The sequence below is a fragment of the Engystomops pustulosus genome, chromosome 7 (genome assembly GCF_040894005.1).
Source record: "Engystomops pustulosus chromosome 7, aEngPut4.maternal, whole genome shotgun sequence".
NCBI lineage: Eukaryota > Metazoa > Chordata > Amphibia > Anura > Leptodactylidae > Engystomops > Engystomops pustulosus.
Genome location: NC_092417.1, coordinates 165,742,596 through 165,759,070, shown reverse-complemented (window position 1 = coordinate 165,759,070; position 16,475 = coordinate 165,742,596). Strand labels below are relative to the sequence as shown.

Here is a 16,475-nt window from a genome sequence, read left to right as displayed (position 1 = left end):
GGGACAGATGTACAAGGATTTCATGGGTGAATGTTCTTATCAGTATAAAATTTGGTGTGTGATTTGGGTGGCCATGGGCTTCCTAGAGGGCTTGGGCCCAAACCGCCTATACTATAATCCACTACTGCTTATATGTAAGAAAAAATATTAACAAAAAGTTATTTTTGCCACAACTTCTTCCAAATCTCATGACTACATGACTACACGGTGATGATCCCTCCACAAACCGGCAGACCCTTCACAGTTGTGGGCGCCATCTCCCCTAAGTACAATGGTGGTGGTGGACATGAGTCGTCTGCCTGGTACTTTGTGCCTGTAAATAAACCATGTATTTCTATGGCAATGCGGAGGCCTCAGTGTTTGCTGATCAATGTGTAACCGCTCCTGACCCCAGAGGCTGAATGACGGGGGAGGGAGAAAGTCCAGAGGAGGGTCTCTCTATCTTTCTGACACAGGGTAATGCTCCAAATATCTCTTCAGTTGAGTTCCAGCTGCGGGACCGCCATGCGAAGGCCTTTCTTCCCCAGCATGCCGCACCGAACCAACATTATATGTGGATTAATTTTGGCCTCCCTGATGCCCCTGGCCCTGGGTGACAATGGTAAGAAAGTGACTATGTTACATAAGAAGTCAGTCCTGACCTGCAGAACAATGCACAAGGAAGTGGGGGGTCTTCTGAGGGTCCTGGGGGCTAAACTGGAATTTATTGTGCAATTTGTCTATCTCATATCTATCTATCTATCTATCTCATATCTATCTATCTATCTATCTATCTATCTCATATCTATCTATCTATCTATCTCATATCTATCCCATATCTATCTATCTATCTATCTATCTATCTATCTATCTCATATCTATCTATCCAATATCTATCTATCTATCTATCCAATATCTATCTATCTATCCAATATCTATCTATCTATCCATCTATCTATCTATCTATCTATCTATCCAATATCTATCTATCTATCTATCTATCTATATATCTCATATCTATCTATCTATCTATCTCATATCTATCCCATATCTATCTATCTATCTATCTATCTATCTATCTATCTCATATCTATCTATCCAATATCTATCTATCTATCCAATATCTATCTATCTATCCAATATCTATCTATCTATCCAATATCTATCTATCTATCTCATATCTATCTATCTATCCAATATCTATCTATCTATCTATCTATCTATCTATCTATCTCATATCTATCTATCTATCTATCTATCTATCTATCTATCTATCTCATATCTATCTATCCAATATCTATCTATCTATCTATCCAATATCTATCTATCTATCTATCTATCTATCTATCTATCTATCTCATATCTATCTATCTATCCAATATCTATCTATCTATCTATCTATCTATCTCTCTATCATCTATCTATCTATCTCATATCTATCTATCTCATATCTTTCTATCTATCTCATATCTATCTATCTATCTATCTCATATCTATCTATCTATCTATCTATCTCATATCTATCTATCTATCTATCTATCTCATATCTATCTATCTATCTATCTATCCCATATCTATCTATCTATCTATCTATCTATCTATCTCAAATCTATCTATCTATCTATCTATCTATCTATCTATCTATCTATCTATCTCATATCTATCTATCTCATATCTATCTATCTCATATCTATCTATCTATCTATCTCATATCTATCTATCTATCTATCTCATATCTATCTATCTATCTCATATCTATCTATCTATCTATCTATCTATCTATCTATCTATCTATCTATCCCATATCTATCTATCTATCTATCTATCTATCTATCCCATATCTATCTATCTATCCCATATCTATCTATCTATCTATCTATCTATCTATCTATCTATCTATCTATCTATCTCATATCTATCTATCTATCTATCTCATATCTATCTATCTATCTATCTATCTATCTATACTTCGAAGAAAAGGTGCAGCACTCCAATTTCGTGAAACGTAGAAAAATCTTTTTATTCCATAGTGAGTACGTTTCACGAAATTGGAGTGCTGCACCTTTTCTTCGAAGTATACACAGGAGGACTTGAGGCCCAGTCCTGGGTAGCCTGCACCCAGCCATTTTTTCAATCAAGATAGTGCCGCTTGGACTTTCTATACGTATCTATCTATCTATCTATCTATCCTTATAACTCACTATCATATAGATTATATGGATATCTTTTTATCCATCTATAGCTGGGGTTGGCTGGACATGTGTCATGTGAACCTGTGCATTGGGATAGGAAAACCTATCTATATATTTGTGTATCTTTATCTATCTATCTATCTATCTATCTATCCATCTATCTATCTATCTCATATCCATCTATCTATCTCATATCTATCTATCCATCTATCCATCTATCTCATATCTATCTATCTATCTATCTATCTATCTATCTATCTATCTCATATCTATCTATCTATCTCCTATCTATCTATCTATCTATCTATCTAATATCTATCTATCTCTATCTATCTATCTCATATCTATCTATCTATCTATATCATATCTATATATATATATCTAGCAACGTTTCGGCATTGATTGACAATGGAAGTTTTGATTACTCCGCCCACACACAGTGATTGGCAGTGAGAGTCCTGATTACTCCACCCACACACAGTGACTGAAAGTGAGAGTCCTGATTACTCCACCCACACACAGTGATTGACAGTGAGAGTCCTGATTACTCCACCCACACACAGTGATTGACAGTGAGAGTCCTGATTACTCCACCCACACACAGTGATTGACAGTGAGAGTCCTTATTACTCCGCCCACACACAGTGATTGACAGTGAGAGTCTTGATTACTCCGCTCACACACAGTGATGGACAGCTCTTCTTGTATCACTTTGTAGACAACTATCAATCACTGTGTGGCGGGCAGTGTTAACAAGATTCTCCCTGTCAATCACTGTGTGTGGGCGGAGAGATCCGAACTCTTACTGTCTTTTCTGTCAGGATTTACTCCACTTAATTGTTTAATAGGTTTTGCTGTTGATATTTGATATTGCGGGGTACAGTAATGTTGGTTCTGTAACATGCCAACAGTCCAGCCTCAAGAGAAGCTGACACCTCTGTGTGTTATACAGACAAGACCATGGCCAGTATGTAATGCCTTATATGCCCTGCGGAGGCGCTGTAGGAAAACCTTACTGCTAGAGGATCTAACCAGAGGGACCATATCACATGAAACATCTATGTGAGAACCATGTATATGTGGGGGGACAAAATTGGATCCTATAATTGAGAAGCAGTAAAGGTTTTTGTTGGGGTTTATTTTTTTCTACATTCTCAAGAATCGATCCAATCCCATTTTTGGTGATCTGTAAGGATATCGTTCCTCTGGCTCTTCTGCTCTTTCGGTCAGAAGTACTGGGGGTCATGGGACCTAATCAGCGGTCCCCTCGGACCGTGGGTCATCATTTCATCTTATGTCACAAGTGACCCCCGTGTAACAGGCCAACACATAGGGCTTGAGGTTGCCAAAAGGCAGAAGAACCAGAGCAACGTTTGAACCAGGAGCCAGAGCAGGGTAAGTACCCTTTCTTTTTTTGGGCACCCCTTGGCACCAGAGAATTCCTTGGAAAACCCCTTTAAAGTTCATAGATCCCATGACAAAATCCAGGCCTCCAGGTGTAATGTACCAGACACTTCGTATGGGAAACACCATGAAAATGGGCCCAGTTGTTCTTCACCCAGGACCCCGTGGTACAATCCAACCCCAGATTGTGTGATAAATCTATTCCCCCCCCCCTCTTTCCAGTGTTCATCAGTAACCAGGAGGCCATGTCTGTGCTCAAACGTTCTCGGAGAGCTAATACCTTATTCGAGGAGCTGAAGCAGGGGAACATGGAGCGAGAGTGTATGGAGGAGATATGTAACTACGAGGAAGCCAGGGAGATCAAGGAGTCAACCGATGCCACGGTGAGATAATGTTCTCCTCATGTGTGGGGGGCTACATGGTCCCATCTGCCCCTTTAGGCCCTACGGCATCAGCAGTTTCCACACCCCCCAACTTAACCCCTGAGCATTGTGCCTGTTCCTATGGATGTGTCATGTTTCTTTTGTATTACAGAACACCTTCTGGCGCCTCTATCAATGTGAGTAAGGAAGAAAGAACATCACATGCTGTTGTGTATTTGCCGATTTCCTCATAGGTCAGAGGTCACCGGGGCTGATATGAAGTAATATGGGAGAGGATACAGGATCATGTACACAGATGCTTACATGCTAATATTTTGCAGCTACATCTCCCCACATCACTGCAGCCACATCCCCCATATGTGTGCAGTCACATCCCCCATATCTGTGCAGCCGCTTCCCCATATCTGTGCAGCCGTATCCCTCATATCAGTGCAGCCACATCCCCCATATCTGTGCAGCCACATCCCCCTTATCTGTGCAGCCACATCCCCCTTATCTGTGCAGCCACATCCCCCTTATCTGTGCAGCCACATCCCCCATTTCAGTGCAGCCACATCCCCCATAACGGTCCAGCAACATCCCCATATCGGTCCGGCAATATCCCCATATTGGTCCAGCCCCCCATATCTGTGCAGTCACATCCCCATATCGGTCCAGCAACATCCCCCATATCGGTCCAGCAATATCTCCCATTTTGGTCCAGCCACATCCCCCACATCAGTGCAGCCACAGTGACTCACCTACATGGATTAAGACACAGCCTGACAATATTTCTAACCCATCCTTGCAACTCAAAAATACCGACCAGGTTAGAGATCCAAAAATACCAAAACAATCTGGCATCCCCTATCCTGGTTATCCTTTCTCTGTATTGCCTCTCCTTGTATTACAGTAAAACATTGTTTAGTTCTTATTCACAGCTTGTAATCCTGAAAAGAAGCCGGCAAGACAAGCCCTGGACCTGTGCATGGCAGGTGAGGAGGGGACTAAATTATTCTGGGGGACTGCCCTCCCATAGCCCCTTTGAAATAATCTTTACCATTGAGTTGTCATCTTCTGGTTCTCTGGGGTCCAATATTAGGTTAATGCCTTGGCCCATTGTAGGATCCCCTGGGGGGACAGTGTGACACTGCATTCACCCCTATAATATTGGGGTGATAGTAGTTATGGTAGTTAATCTACCCTACCCTCAAGATGGGTGATAAATCTGGCTTGTGGGATCCCCTACAAAAACTGGGAGTCAGGGTCAGGGTGTGACCTACAAGGTTACTAATACACTGACCCTAACATCTGTCCATATATGATTCACAGGTCAATGTGCAGAAGGAAACGGACAGAATTACATGGGAGACATCAGCGTCACCAGGTCGGGCCGAGAATGTCAGTTCTGGTCCAGTCATTTCCCACATAGGACAAAGTAAGTGTTCATACAAACGGAGCAATCATTGTAAAAATTCTACCGTTTCATGTATACAGCTCCCATGTAAATCTATGACTCACCAGACTCCTTTGTATAGTATATTCTGATCATCTGGATGTATCCTACAGACAGTAAAAGTATTCGGCAACCATGGGGACATAGGTTTGTAAGATTTGCAACTTTATTCCTAACTATGGATTCATTCAGAACCCTTCACCACCAATGGCAAAATTTGGGTCAAAACCAGCTATATATTGGGTCATAACCAACCTATTGTATGTTATAATCATGGCAAACTCACGACTCTTGTCCACGAGATCAAAGGTAGAAGAGGGCCAATTGCTGGGATCAATGATCAATGATCTGGGATGTACCAGAAGTAGAACCCCTTAGATGCCACAGTGAACAGAGGGAGGGAAAAGGCTCACAAAAAAAAAACCAACCAAAAGAATAGTCAAAATAAATTCCTTGTGTAATAAGATAACACAGTTATTACTATTTCATATCTTTGCTGTATGATTGTGAACTTTCTGGTGTTTAGGGTCAATCCTACCACTCATCCGGACCGCAACCTGACCGAAAACTACTGTCGAAACCCAGATGAAAACCCGTTGGGGCCCTGGTGTTATACCAAGGACCCTGAAAAACCTAGAGAGGAGTGTTCAGTGCCCGTATGCGGTAAGTGGGTCGTAATGTCTTGGCCAAGATGAGTTTCATAAGTTTCGGGAGATGGATTTTTAATCTTCTTGCATAAGAAAGGGAAGAAAAAGGTAATTAAAAAAACATGAACAGAGTCTATATGGTGTTAGTCTAAGATTAACTTGGGCCACCGAGGAGCTAGTATAGTACCCATATAGTGCCCCCTAAAATTATAGTAGACCACAGAGGAGCCTCCACTATCTATAGGCGTCCATCTAATATTAATAGTGCCCATGCGGTACCCATCTATCTATATGGTACCCATCTAACATCAACGTAGACCAATAAGGAGCCCCTTTGGTGCCCATAAGATACCAGTGTATTGATGTAGACCACTGAAGAGGTGGTACGGTACCGTTTTTTAATGCAGATCATTAAGGAGCCTGTACAGTGCCCATATGGTTCCCATCTATCATTAATGTAAACTACTGAGGAGCCCGTACAGTACCCATACGATACCCATCTAACATTAATATAGACCAGGGTGGAACCCCTACAGTGCCCATAAGTAACCGATTTATTAATGTAGAACAAAGAGGAAGCCATAGAGTACTAATCTAACATTAATGTACATCAGGGAGCTGCCTGTACCCCATAAGGTACCCATCTGCCTGTACAGTACCCATCTAATATTATTCTAGACCAATGATGTGCCCCTACAGTACCCATGAGTTCCTTGTTTATTAATGTATGGTGCCCATCTATCATTAATGTAGACCAGGGTGGATCCTGTATGGTGCCTATTAGGTCCCCATCTAATCTTAATTTAGACCAGGGAGAAGCCTAAACAGTGCCCATATGGTACCCATCTAAAATTAATGTAGACCAATGAGGAGCCCCTACGGTGCCCATATGTCGACCTCTGAGAAAACCATATAACGGTAGTGCCCATATAGTACCCATCTAACATTATGGTAGACCAGTTAGACCATAATCATTAATGAAGACTACTGAGGAGCCTGTACAGTGCCCATATGATACCCTTTTTTTATATTGACTATTAAGGTGCCCATAATGTACCCATTTATCCATAATGCAGACCACTGAGGAGCCAGTGCCATGTTCATATGGTACTAAGGAGACCGTATGGTGCCCACTCTGCAGTAAAATCTTTGGAGATGGTTTTTTAATAAGCATGAACAGGCAGCGACAGGTTGGAGACCGCCATCGCCCAGTCATTTGCACCCATTTTACGTCCTCATAGGCAAAAATGAGTTCACCAGTGAGCCCATCAAGCCAAAAGGGGTCAAAACTGTCCAGAAAGAGGAAGCACCCTGCGTGGAGAACCGGGGCTTGGACTATGAGGGCACCCTGGCGGTCACAGTGTCAGGACTTCCATGTCTCCCCTGGGACTCCCCATTAGTACAGGAGCACAGCAGAAAAGACTTCAGGAAAGACGTCGTCCTGAAAGAGAATTACTGCAGGAACCCAGACAACGACGACGAGGGCGTGTGGTGCTACGTGTCCCACAGCAACACCTCCTTCGACTACTGCCGCTTAAATTATTGTGGTAAGTTACGTTCATGCACTTGCATATGGTTGCCCTCCTCCTACATTAATTACTCAACAACAGTCTTACTCCTCCTACTCATTGTGCCGACTTACCCACCACTTATTCCATTTACTCTGCTTCTGTTCACATATATTTACATGATATAATTGTAGCTGCATGGAACCACCACTAGGGGAAGCATATACCTTACTGAGAACTCAATAGTAATACATTGTACAATTAGCTCCCCCTAGTGGTGGCTGCATGTAGAAGTAATTTTATTATTTGGACATAATCAGACAATAATTAACACCAAGATCAGACCTGAAACTTTGTACAATATCATTGTTCTAAATCACTGCTTAAATATTTTTTCTTACTATTTTCCATTGGGAATTATTTCATATTCAATTTCTACTGAACCTGGTACTTGTGTCGCTGGGCTGACCCCTGTCTCTGGCAGATAGTCCTCTAGATGAAGAACCCCTTCCTAGCCAAGCGGGCCGGACCGATTCAAAGGATCATCAAACGTTCTTTGATGTGAAGTGCTTTGGCCAAGGAGAAGAAGGTGAGGAAAGGACTGTGTGTGAGATATAAATCGGGACTGATTTTACCCATAATGCAACTGATATAACTGCCTGAGAGAATTGTGGGGGGAAGCGCGGTGTGTGGAATAGTATTATTTCTCCTGGATCGTTTGTTTAAAAACAGTCAATTAGGGGATTCAGGAGAAGTGTGATGCTGACCCATATCCCTCTAACGCTTTAAACTGTATACACGTCCTTTGGATGCCAATACAGTTCAAAGCTACATCAGAGCAGGGAGCAATAGACTCCATGATCTGCCATTTGAATCAGAGCCGTTTATTTTTGGGATGGTGGCATTTGCTTGGGGTACCCATTGCCTGATGAAGCCCTTCCATGTCCCCCATATCTCCTCCCCCCATCGCTTCCCCCCTCAGGACGTCATACATGTCTACCCAGATCCTCACTGGCCACTCCCATGTCCCCCATATCTCCACCCCCCATCGCTTCCCCCCTCAGGACGTCATACATGTCTGCGCCCTCCTCACTGGCCACTCCCATGTCCCCCATATCTCCTCCCCCCATTGCTTCCCCCCTCAGGACATCATACATATCTGCCTCGATTTACACTGGCCACTCCTATGTCCCCCATATCTCCTCCCCTCATTGCTTCCCTCCTCAGGATGTCATACATGTCTGCCCCGATCCACACTGGCCCCTCCCATGTCCCCCATATCTCCTCCCACCACCGCTTCCCCCCTCAGGACATCATATATGTATGCCCCCTCCACACTGGCCACTCCCATGTCCCCCATATTTCCTCCCCCATCGCTTCCCCCCTCAGGACGTCATACATGTCTGCCCCCTCCTCACTGGCCACTCCCATGTCCCCCATATCTCCACCCCCATCGCTTCCGCCCTCAGGATGTCATACATATCTGCCCCGATCTACATTGGCCACTCACATGTCCCCCATATCTCCTCTCTCCTCAGGACATAATATATGTCTGCCTGATCCTCACTGGCCACTCCCATGTCCCCCATATCTCCACCCCCATTGCTTCCCCCCTCAGGACGTCATACATGTCTGCCCCGCTCCACACTGGTCACTCCCATGTCCCCCATATCTCCTCTCTCCTCAGGACATAATATATGTCTGCCTGATCCTCACTGGCCACTCCCGTGTCCCCCATATCTCCACCCCCTCAGGACATCATACATGTCTGCCCCGATCCACACTGGCCACTCCCATGTCCCCCATATCTCCCCCCCCCCCATCAGGACGTCATACATGTCTGCGCCCTCCTCACTGGCCACTCCCATGTCCCCCATATCTCCTCCCCCCCATTGCTTCCCCCCTCAGGACGTCATACATATCTACCTCGATTTACACTGGCCACTCCTATGTCCCCCATATCTCCTCCCCCCATTGCTTCCCTCCTCAGGATGTCATACATGTCTGCCCCGATCCACACTGGCCACTCCTATGTCCACCATATCTCCACCCCCCATCGCTCCCCCCCTCAGGACGTCATACATGTCTGCCCCGATCCACACTGGTCACTCCCATGTCCCCCATATCTCCACCCCCATCGCTCCCCCCCTCAGGACGTCATACATGTCTGCCCCCTCCACACTGGCCACTCCCATGTCCCCCATATTTCCTCCCCCACCGCTTCCCCCCTCAGGACGTCATACATGTCTGCCCCCTCCTCACTGGCCACTCCCATGTCCCCCATATCTCCACCCCCATCGCTTCCGCCCTCAGGATGTCATACATATCTGCCCCGATCTACATTGGCCACTCCCATGTCCCCCATATCACCTCTCCCCATCGCTTCCCCCCTCAGGACGTCATACATGTCTACACTGATCCACACTGGCCACTCCCATGTCCCCCATATCTCCTCCCCCATCGCTTCCCCCCTCAGGACGTCATACAAGTCTGCCGCCTCCTCACTGGCCACTCCCATGTCCCCCATATCTCCTCCCCCCATTGCTTCCCCCCTCAGGACATCATACATATCTACCTCGATCTACACTGGCCACTCCTATGTCCCCCATATCTCCTCCCACCACCGCTTCCCTCCTCAGGACGTCATACATGTCTGCCCCCTCCTCACTGGCCACTCCCATGTCCCCCATATCTCCTCCCACCACCGCTTCCCTCCTCAGGACGTCATACATGTCTGCCCCCTCCTCACTGGCCACTCCCATGTCCCCCATATCTCCTCCCCCCATTGCTTCCCCCCTCAGGACATCATACATATCTACCTCGATCTACACTGGCCACTCCTATGTCCCCCATATCTCCTCCCACCACCGCTTCCCTCCTCAGGACGTCATACATGTCTGCCCCCTCCTCACTGGCCACTCCCATGTCCCCCATATCTCCTCCCACCACCGCTTCCCTCCTCAGGACGTCATACATGTCTGCCCCCTCCTCACTGGCCACTCCCATGTCCCCCATATCTCCTCCCACCACCGCTTCCCTCCTCAGGACCTCATACATGTCTGCCCCCTCCACACTGGCCCCTCCCATGTCCCCCATATCTCCTCCCACCACCGCTTCCCCTCTCAGGACGTCATACATGTCTACCCCGATCCACACTGGCCACTCCCATGTCCCCCATATCTCCACCCCCCCCATCGCTTCTCCTCTCAGGACGTCATACATGTCTGCCCCCTCCACACTGGCCACTCCCATGTCCCCCATATTTCCTCCCCCACCGCTTCCCCCCTCAGGACGTCATACATGTCTGCCCCCTCCTCACTGGCCACTCCCATGTCCCCCATATCTCCACCCCCATCGCTTCCGCCCTCAGGATGTCATACATATCTGCCCCGATCTACATTGGCCACTCCCATGTCCCCCATATCACCTCTCCCCATCGCTTCCCCCCTCAGGACGTCATACATGTCTACACTGATCCACACTGGCCACTCCCATGTCCCCCATATCTCCTCCCCCATCGCTTCCCCCCTCAGGACGTCATACAAGTCTGCCGCCTCCTCACTGGCCACTCCCATGTCCCCCATATCTCCTCCCCCCATTGCTTCCCCCCTCAGGACATCATACATATCTACCTCGATCTACACTGGCCACTCCTATGTCCCCCATATCTCCTCCCACCACCGCTTCCCTCCTCAGGACGTCATACATGTCTGCCCCCTCCTCACTGGCCACTCCCATGTCCCCCATATCTCCTCCCACCACCGCTTCCCTCCTCAGGACGTCATACATGTCTGCCCCCTCCTCACTGGCCACTCCCATGTCCCCCATATCTCCTCCCCCCATTGCTTCCCCCCTCAGGACATCATACATATCTACCTCGATCTACACTGGCCACTCCTATGTCCCCCATATCTCCTCCCACCACCGCTTCCCTCCTCAGGACGTCATACATGTCTGCCCCCTCCTCACTGGCCACTCCCATGTCCCCCATATCTCCTCCCACCACCGCTTCCCTCCTCAGGACGTCATACATGTCTGCCCCCTCCTCACTGGCCACTCCCATGTCCCCCATATCTCCTCCCACCACCGCTTCCCTCCTCAGGACCTCATACATGTCTGCCCCCTCCACACTGGCCCCTCCCATGTCCCCCATATCTCCTCCCACCACCGCTTCCCCTCTCAGGACGTCATACATGTCTACCCCGATCCACACTGGCCACTCCCATGTCCCCCATATCTCCACCCCCCCCATCGCTTCTCCTCTCAGGACGTCATACATGTCTGCCCCCTCCTCACTGGCCACTCCTATGTCCCCCAAATCTCCTCCCCCATCGCTTCCCTCCTCAGGACGTCATACATATCTACCTCGATCTACACTGGCCACTCCTATGTCCCCCATATCTCCTCCCCCATTGCTTCCCCCCTCAGGACGTCATATATGTCTACCCCGATCCACACTGGCCCCTCCCATATCCTCCATATCTCCTCCCACCACCGCTTCCCCTCTCAGGACGTCATACATGTCTGCCCCGATCCACACTGGCCACTCCCATGTCCTCCATATCTCCTCCCCCCATCGCTTCCCCTCTCAGGACGTCATACATGTCTGCCCCGATCCACACTGGCCACTCCCATGTCCCCCATATATCCTCCCACCACCGCTTCCCCCCTCAGGACGTCATACATGTCTGCCCCGATCCACACTGGCCACTCCCATGTCCCCCTTATCTCCTCCCCCATCGCTTCCCTCCTCAGGACGTCATATATGTCTGCCCCCTCCTCACTGGCCACTCCCATGTCCCCCATATCTCCGCCCCCATCGCTTCCCTCCTCAGGACGTCATACATGTCTGCCCCCTCCTCACTGGCCACTCCCATGGGACTAGGGATACACAAAGGTAAACTATTACCGAAACGTATCTTTTTTTTTTGGGGGGGGGGGGGGGCGGGGAAGCTAGTTTTACTATAAAATCTCTTTGGAAATGTGTGCACTACTCTCTATGGGGACAAGGGGGAGCCAGAAAAAAGGGCTCCTGATGACAGGTTCCCTTTAACTGCCTGGCTGCATGTGTCTTGAGGTAAGTGATTGTCATCGTCAGAGTGATGTCATATTTTTCAGTGTGTGGATTGAGGCCTCTCTTTGAACAGAAGAAAATCGCTGATAAGAGCGAGGGCGAGCTGCTGGCGTCCTACATACAAGGCCGCATTGTGAAGGGAGAAGAAGCTGAACAAGGCAGTTCTCCATGGTAACAGGACGTCATCCATTTTTTACTATCTACTTTTTTTTTTTTTTTTTTTTTTAACTTTAACAACCAGTTCCTATCTCAGTCACCTCACATGGTATCTTCTATCTTAGGATTGTACAGGTTTCATAGCCACGAGGGGCGAGCACAGTTCGCTTAGCTTTTTGCTATTTCCCCTGATCAAACAAAAGTTAACAAAGCATAACCCAATGTCACAGGATTTAGTGTGTGTATCGCATGGGTTATATCTCTGCACAATGTATGTAAATTTTGGATGCTATGAGAAATCCTGATAATCCCCCATTTTTACCTCATCTTAAAGGGAACCTGTCATCAGAAATGAACCTAATAAACCACTAGCAGTATGTTGCCAAGCAGCTGAACACCTTCCGGATCGTGTTTCTTTCATGACCCAGTGCGGTGTCATCATCCAGAAAATCTTCTTTGAAGTGGGCTGAAAATTGGTTGTATAAAGTCAAGGAGGCGGAGATATTCACGCTGAAGTCAAGCTCTCTCTTCCTTAGAACGCCTCCTTCACTGTAAATGATTGTCCTGCATCCAGATACATCACTAACCAGATCTCCTGAAGTCCAATGAATGATTTCAAATCACAGAGGAAAAGGTGTTCAGAGACCCCCACCTTGACTTCGGTGTTAAACTCTCCTCCCCCTTGACTTGATAAAACCAATTTAGATCTCATTTTAAAGTTGATTTTCTGGATGATACCATGGCACTGGACTATGAAAGAAACAAAAACTAGAAGGTGTTACGCTGTTTGCCGATATACTGGTAGTGCTTTATTAGGCCAATTGCTGATGACAGGTTCCCTTTAAGCGTGTCAAGAAGTAGTAGGCTATTATCCCACCCACGGACGCCAGATCTCCTCCTTTTTCAAACTTGTGAGTCTTACGAATTGCTTATTCTACCAGTTAGATAACTTCTAATTCTTTGCTAGGGTTTTCCTGGCTACTGTGGAGATTTTAGTAATTAAAGGAAACCTATCACTTGTAGTGGCAGGTTTCTGATGGAAATACCGGGCACCAGCTCAGGGTGAGCTGGTGCCGGAGCTTATTTTTGTTAGTGGATCGCGGTTTAAAACAATTTTTGAAACTTTATAGCCGGCGCAGGGAGGTACGCGCTCGGCGCTTACCATGCGCGCGGCTACATAGGAAGTGAAGGAGAGCCGCGCGCATGGTAAGCGCCGAGCGCGTACCTGCCTGCGCCGGCTATAAAGTTTAAAAAGTGTTTTAAACCGCGATACCTAACCGAACACTAACAAAAATAAGATCCGGCACCAGCTCACCCTGAGCTGGTGCCCGGTATTTCCATCAGAAACCTGCCACTACAAGTGGTAGGTTTCCTTTAACATGCTATGTTTAAGGGGAACACCTTGGAGATCTAAATTAAGCAAGGCTTGTGCTGGACCTTTGCCCGTTATGGGACCTAACATGTTCTCCAAGATTTTGTAGATATTGTCCCAGAAAGGATGTATAATTGGGCATTCCCACAAAACATGTATAAAGGTACCTGTTATCCCGTATCCTCTCCAACACATGGGCGATGCAGTGTAGGATATGCTTTATGACTCTAAAGTACCATTTTAACATCGCCTCTACTATTCTTTTTAATCTGAATCTCCAACTCAAATCTTTAAGACTTCTCCCGGGCTGCACCAATTCTCTTGAATGTGTTACCCAGGATAATTAGACTTATCTTTGGAAGACAGGCCTGTATCTGTAGTACAAGTGGATCTCAACTTGCTGTTGGTTTTAACATCACGACGAAGCTTCACCCCCACCTCTGTCTTTTCTATCTGTAGGCAGGTGATGCTGTTTAAGAGGAGCCCGCAGGAGCTCTTATGTGGGGCCAGTCTCTTAAGTGACCGCTGGGTGCTGACTGCTGCCCATTGCATCTTCTATCCTCCATGGGATAAAAATTTCACCACAGACGATATCCTGGTCCGGATAGGAAAACATTTTCGTGCAAAGTAAGATACTTGTTTAAAAGTTATATGAGAATCAGTCTGAAATGTACAGAAATTCCGGGACATCAGTCATGTCATGGGTCAAGTTTTTGACCCATGACAAATCCAATATTGTGCCCCCTTGTTGTTTCTTCTCACAGGTATGAGAGGGCGACAGAGAAGATTCTACAGCTTGAAAGGATCTTTGTCCACCCCAGATACAACTGGAAGGAAAATCTTGACCGAGACATTGCACTCTTGCAGCTGAAGAAGCCCCTGACCTTCACCAACTACATCCACCCTGTGTGTCTTCCCACCAAGGAGATCGTTCAGAAGTAAGGACTTCCATAACATACCAGGCAAGGTTCTCCATCCTTGCACAAGGTTCTTGTATCTGACGTCCTCCACATGAACGTTGTCTTCTAGGTTTCTGCAGGCTGGGTACAAAGGTCGTGTCTCTGGTTGGGGAAATCTTCAAGAAACATGGAGCACGGGAGGACCACAGTTACCATCGGCCCTGCAGCAGATAAACCTCCCGGTCGTTGAGCAGCAGACATGCAAGACCTCCACCAACGTTAAAGTAACAGATAACATGTTCTGTGCAGGTAAGTGGTTGTAAAGTGCCATGGGTGGTCAAGTCCATTCAAGACCTTCTTTATCCAAGAAGTATTGGTGGATAAACCTTCCATTTGCCATCTTGATTCCTTTTCCGCCTTCAATATACGATGAAACATCTACAGACAAGACCCACATTGCAGAGTCTGTCTCCTTTGTGATGTAGCTTCAGCCTCCTGCTTGTGTTATAGGTTTCTCCCTGGCAGCTCTTACAAGCAGGAGGCAGAGGAGTAAATACACTAGAGATTGCCTCTTTAAGGTTCATAATTTCTACAGTCTGACTCCATTATTACTTTACTGTAGGTTACAGACCAGAAGACAGCAAGAGGGGAGACGCCTGTGAAGGAGATAGCGGAGGACCTTTTGTCATGAAGGTATGACGTGTATAGAGCCAGCGTTAAGGGGTCACGTTTTCATTTATTTATTGGAAAGTGAAAGGAATTTGTCGTTTCTCTGCATTTTGATTCTTTTTTTATAGGAGCCTTTTTCATCATGTCCGTTTCCTTCTAGGATCCCATCAGCAATCGCTGGTACCAGATGGGTATAGTGTCTTGGGGTGAAGGATGCGACCGCGATGGAAAGTATGGCTTTTTTACACACGCGCACCGCTTGCGGAAATGGATTATGAAGATTATAGAGCAGAATTGCTAAACGGAGTTTAATTTTCCCGCAACCGATTCCTTCACCGTTTGGTTTCCAGCTCAACACAACCAAATAATGTATTTCTGTACACCAATAAAATATTTTTAAACAATTCCTCCCAGGCTTCCTTTTATCCTTGAAGCGTACACTACAAGCAGGCACTCATTTATCCACCCATAGTAAAGACTAAAGACTTTGTGCCTAATTAAAAGAAAAAACAAATCATGAAATACTTACCAGTAATGTGGTTTCCTGGAAGCACGACAGCAGCCACCAGAGAAGGACGGGGCCCACCTCCGCGAGACAGGAAACCCAAACTTTAGAGGGCCACCTCCATTCCTCAGCGATTTCAGAGACTGCACGAGACTCATAGCGTTAAATTTTTTGGACTCATGGAGAATGAGTCCGAGAACCAAACAGAAAATATCACAACACCCACTAACGTGATGCACCACATGAAGAAAA

General features: G+C 46.6%; 1 protein-coding gene across 1 annotated transcript; it reads left to right on the top strand.

Annotated features, from left to right (window-relative positions):
* The first annotated feature begins 453 nt into the window (after positions 1-453).
* F2 (coagulation factor II, thrombin) lies at positions 454-16,124 on the top strand. Its single transcript, XM_072118770.1, has 14 exons — positions 454-601; positions 3,798-3,958; positions 4,110-4,134; positions 4,879-4,932; positions 5,270-5,375; positions 5,920-6,056; positions 7,282-7,587; positions 8,033-8,137; positions 12,667-12,793; positions 14,610-14,777; positions 14,915-15,088; positions 15,180-15,358; positions 15,672-15,742; positions 15,879-16,124. The coding sequence occupies exons 1-14, from the start codon at positions 460-462 to the stop codon at positions 16,017-16,019; spliced, it is 1,896 nt and encodes a 631-aa protein (XP_071974871.1). The 5' UTR covers positions 454-459; the 3' UTR covers positions 16,020-16,124.
* Positions 16,125-16,475: the final 351 nt, after the last annotated feature.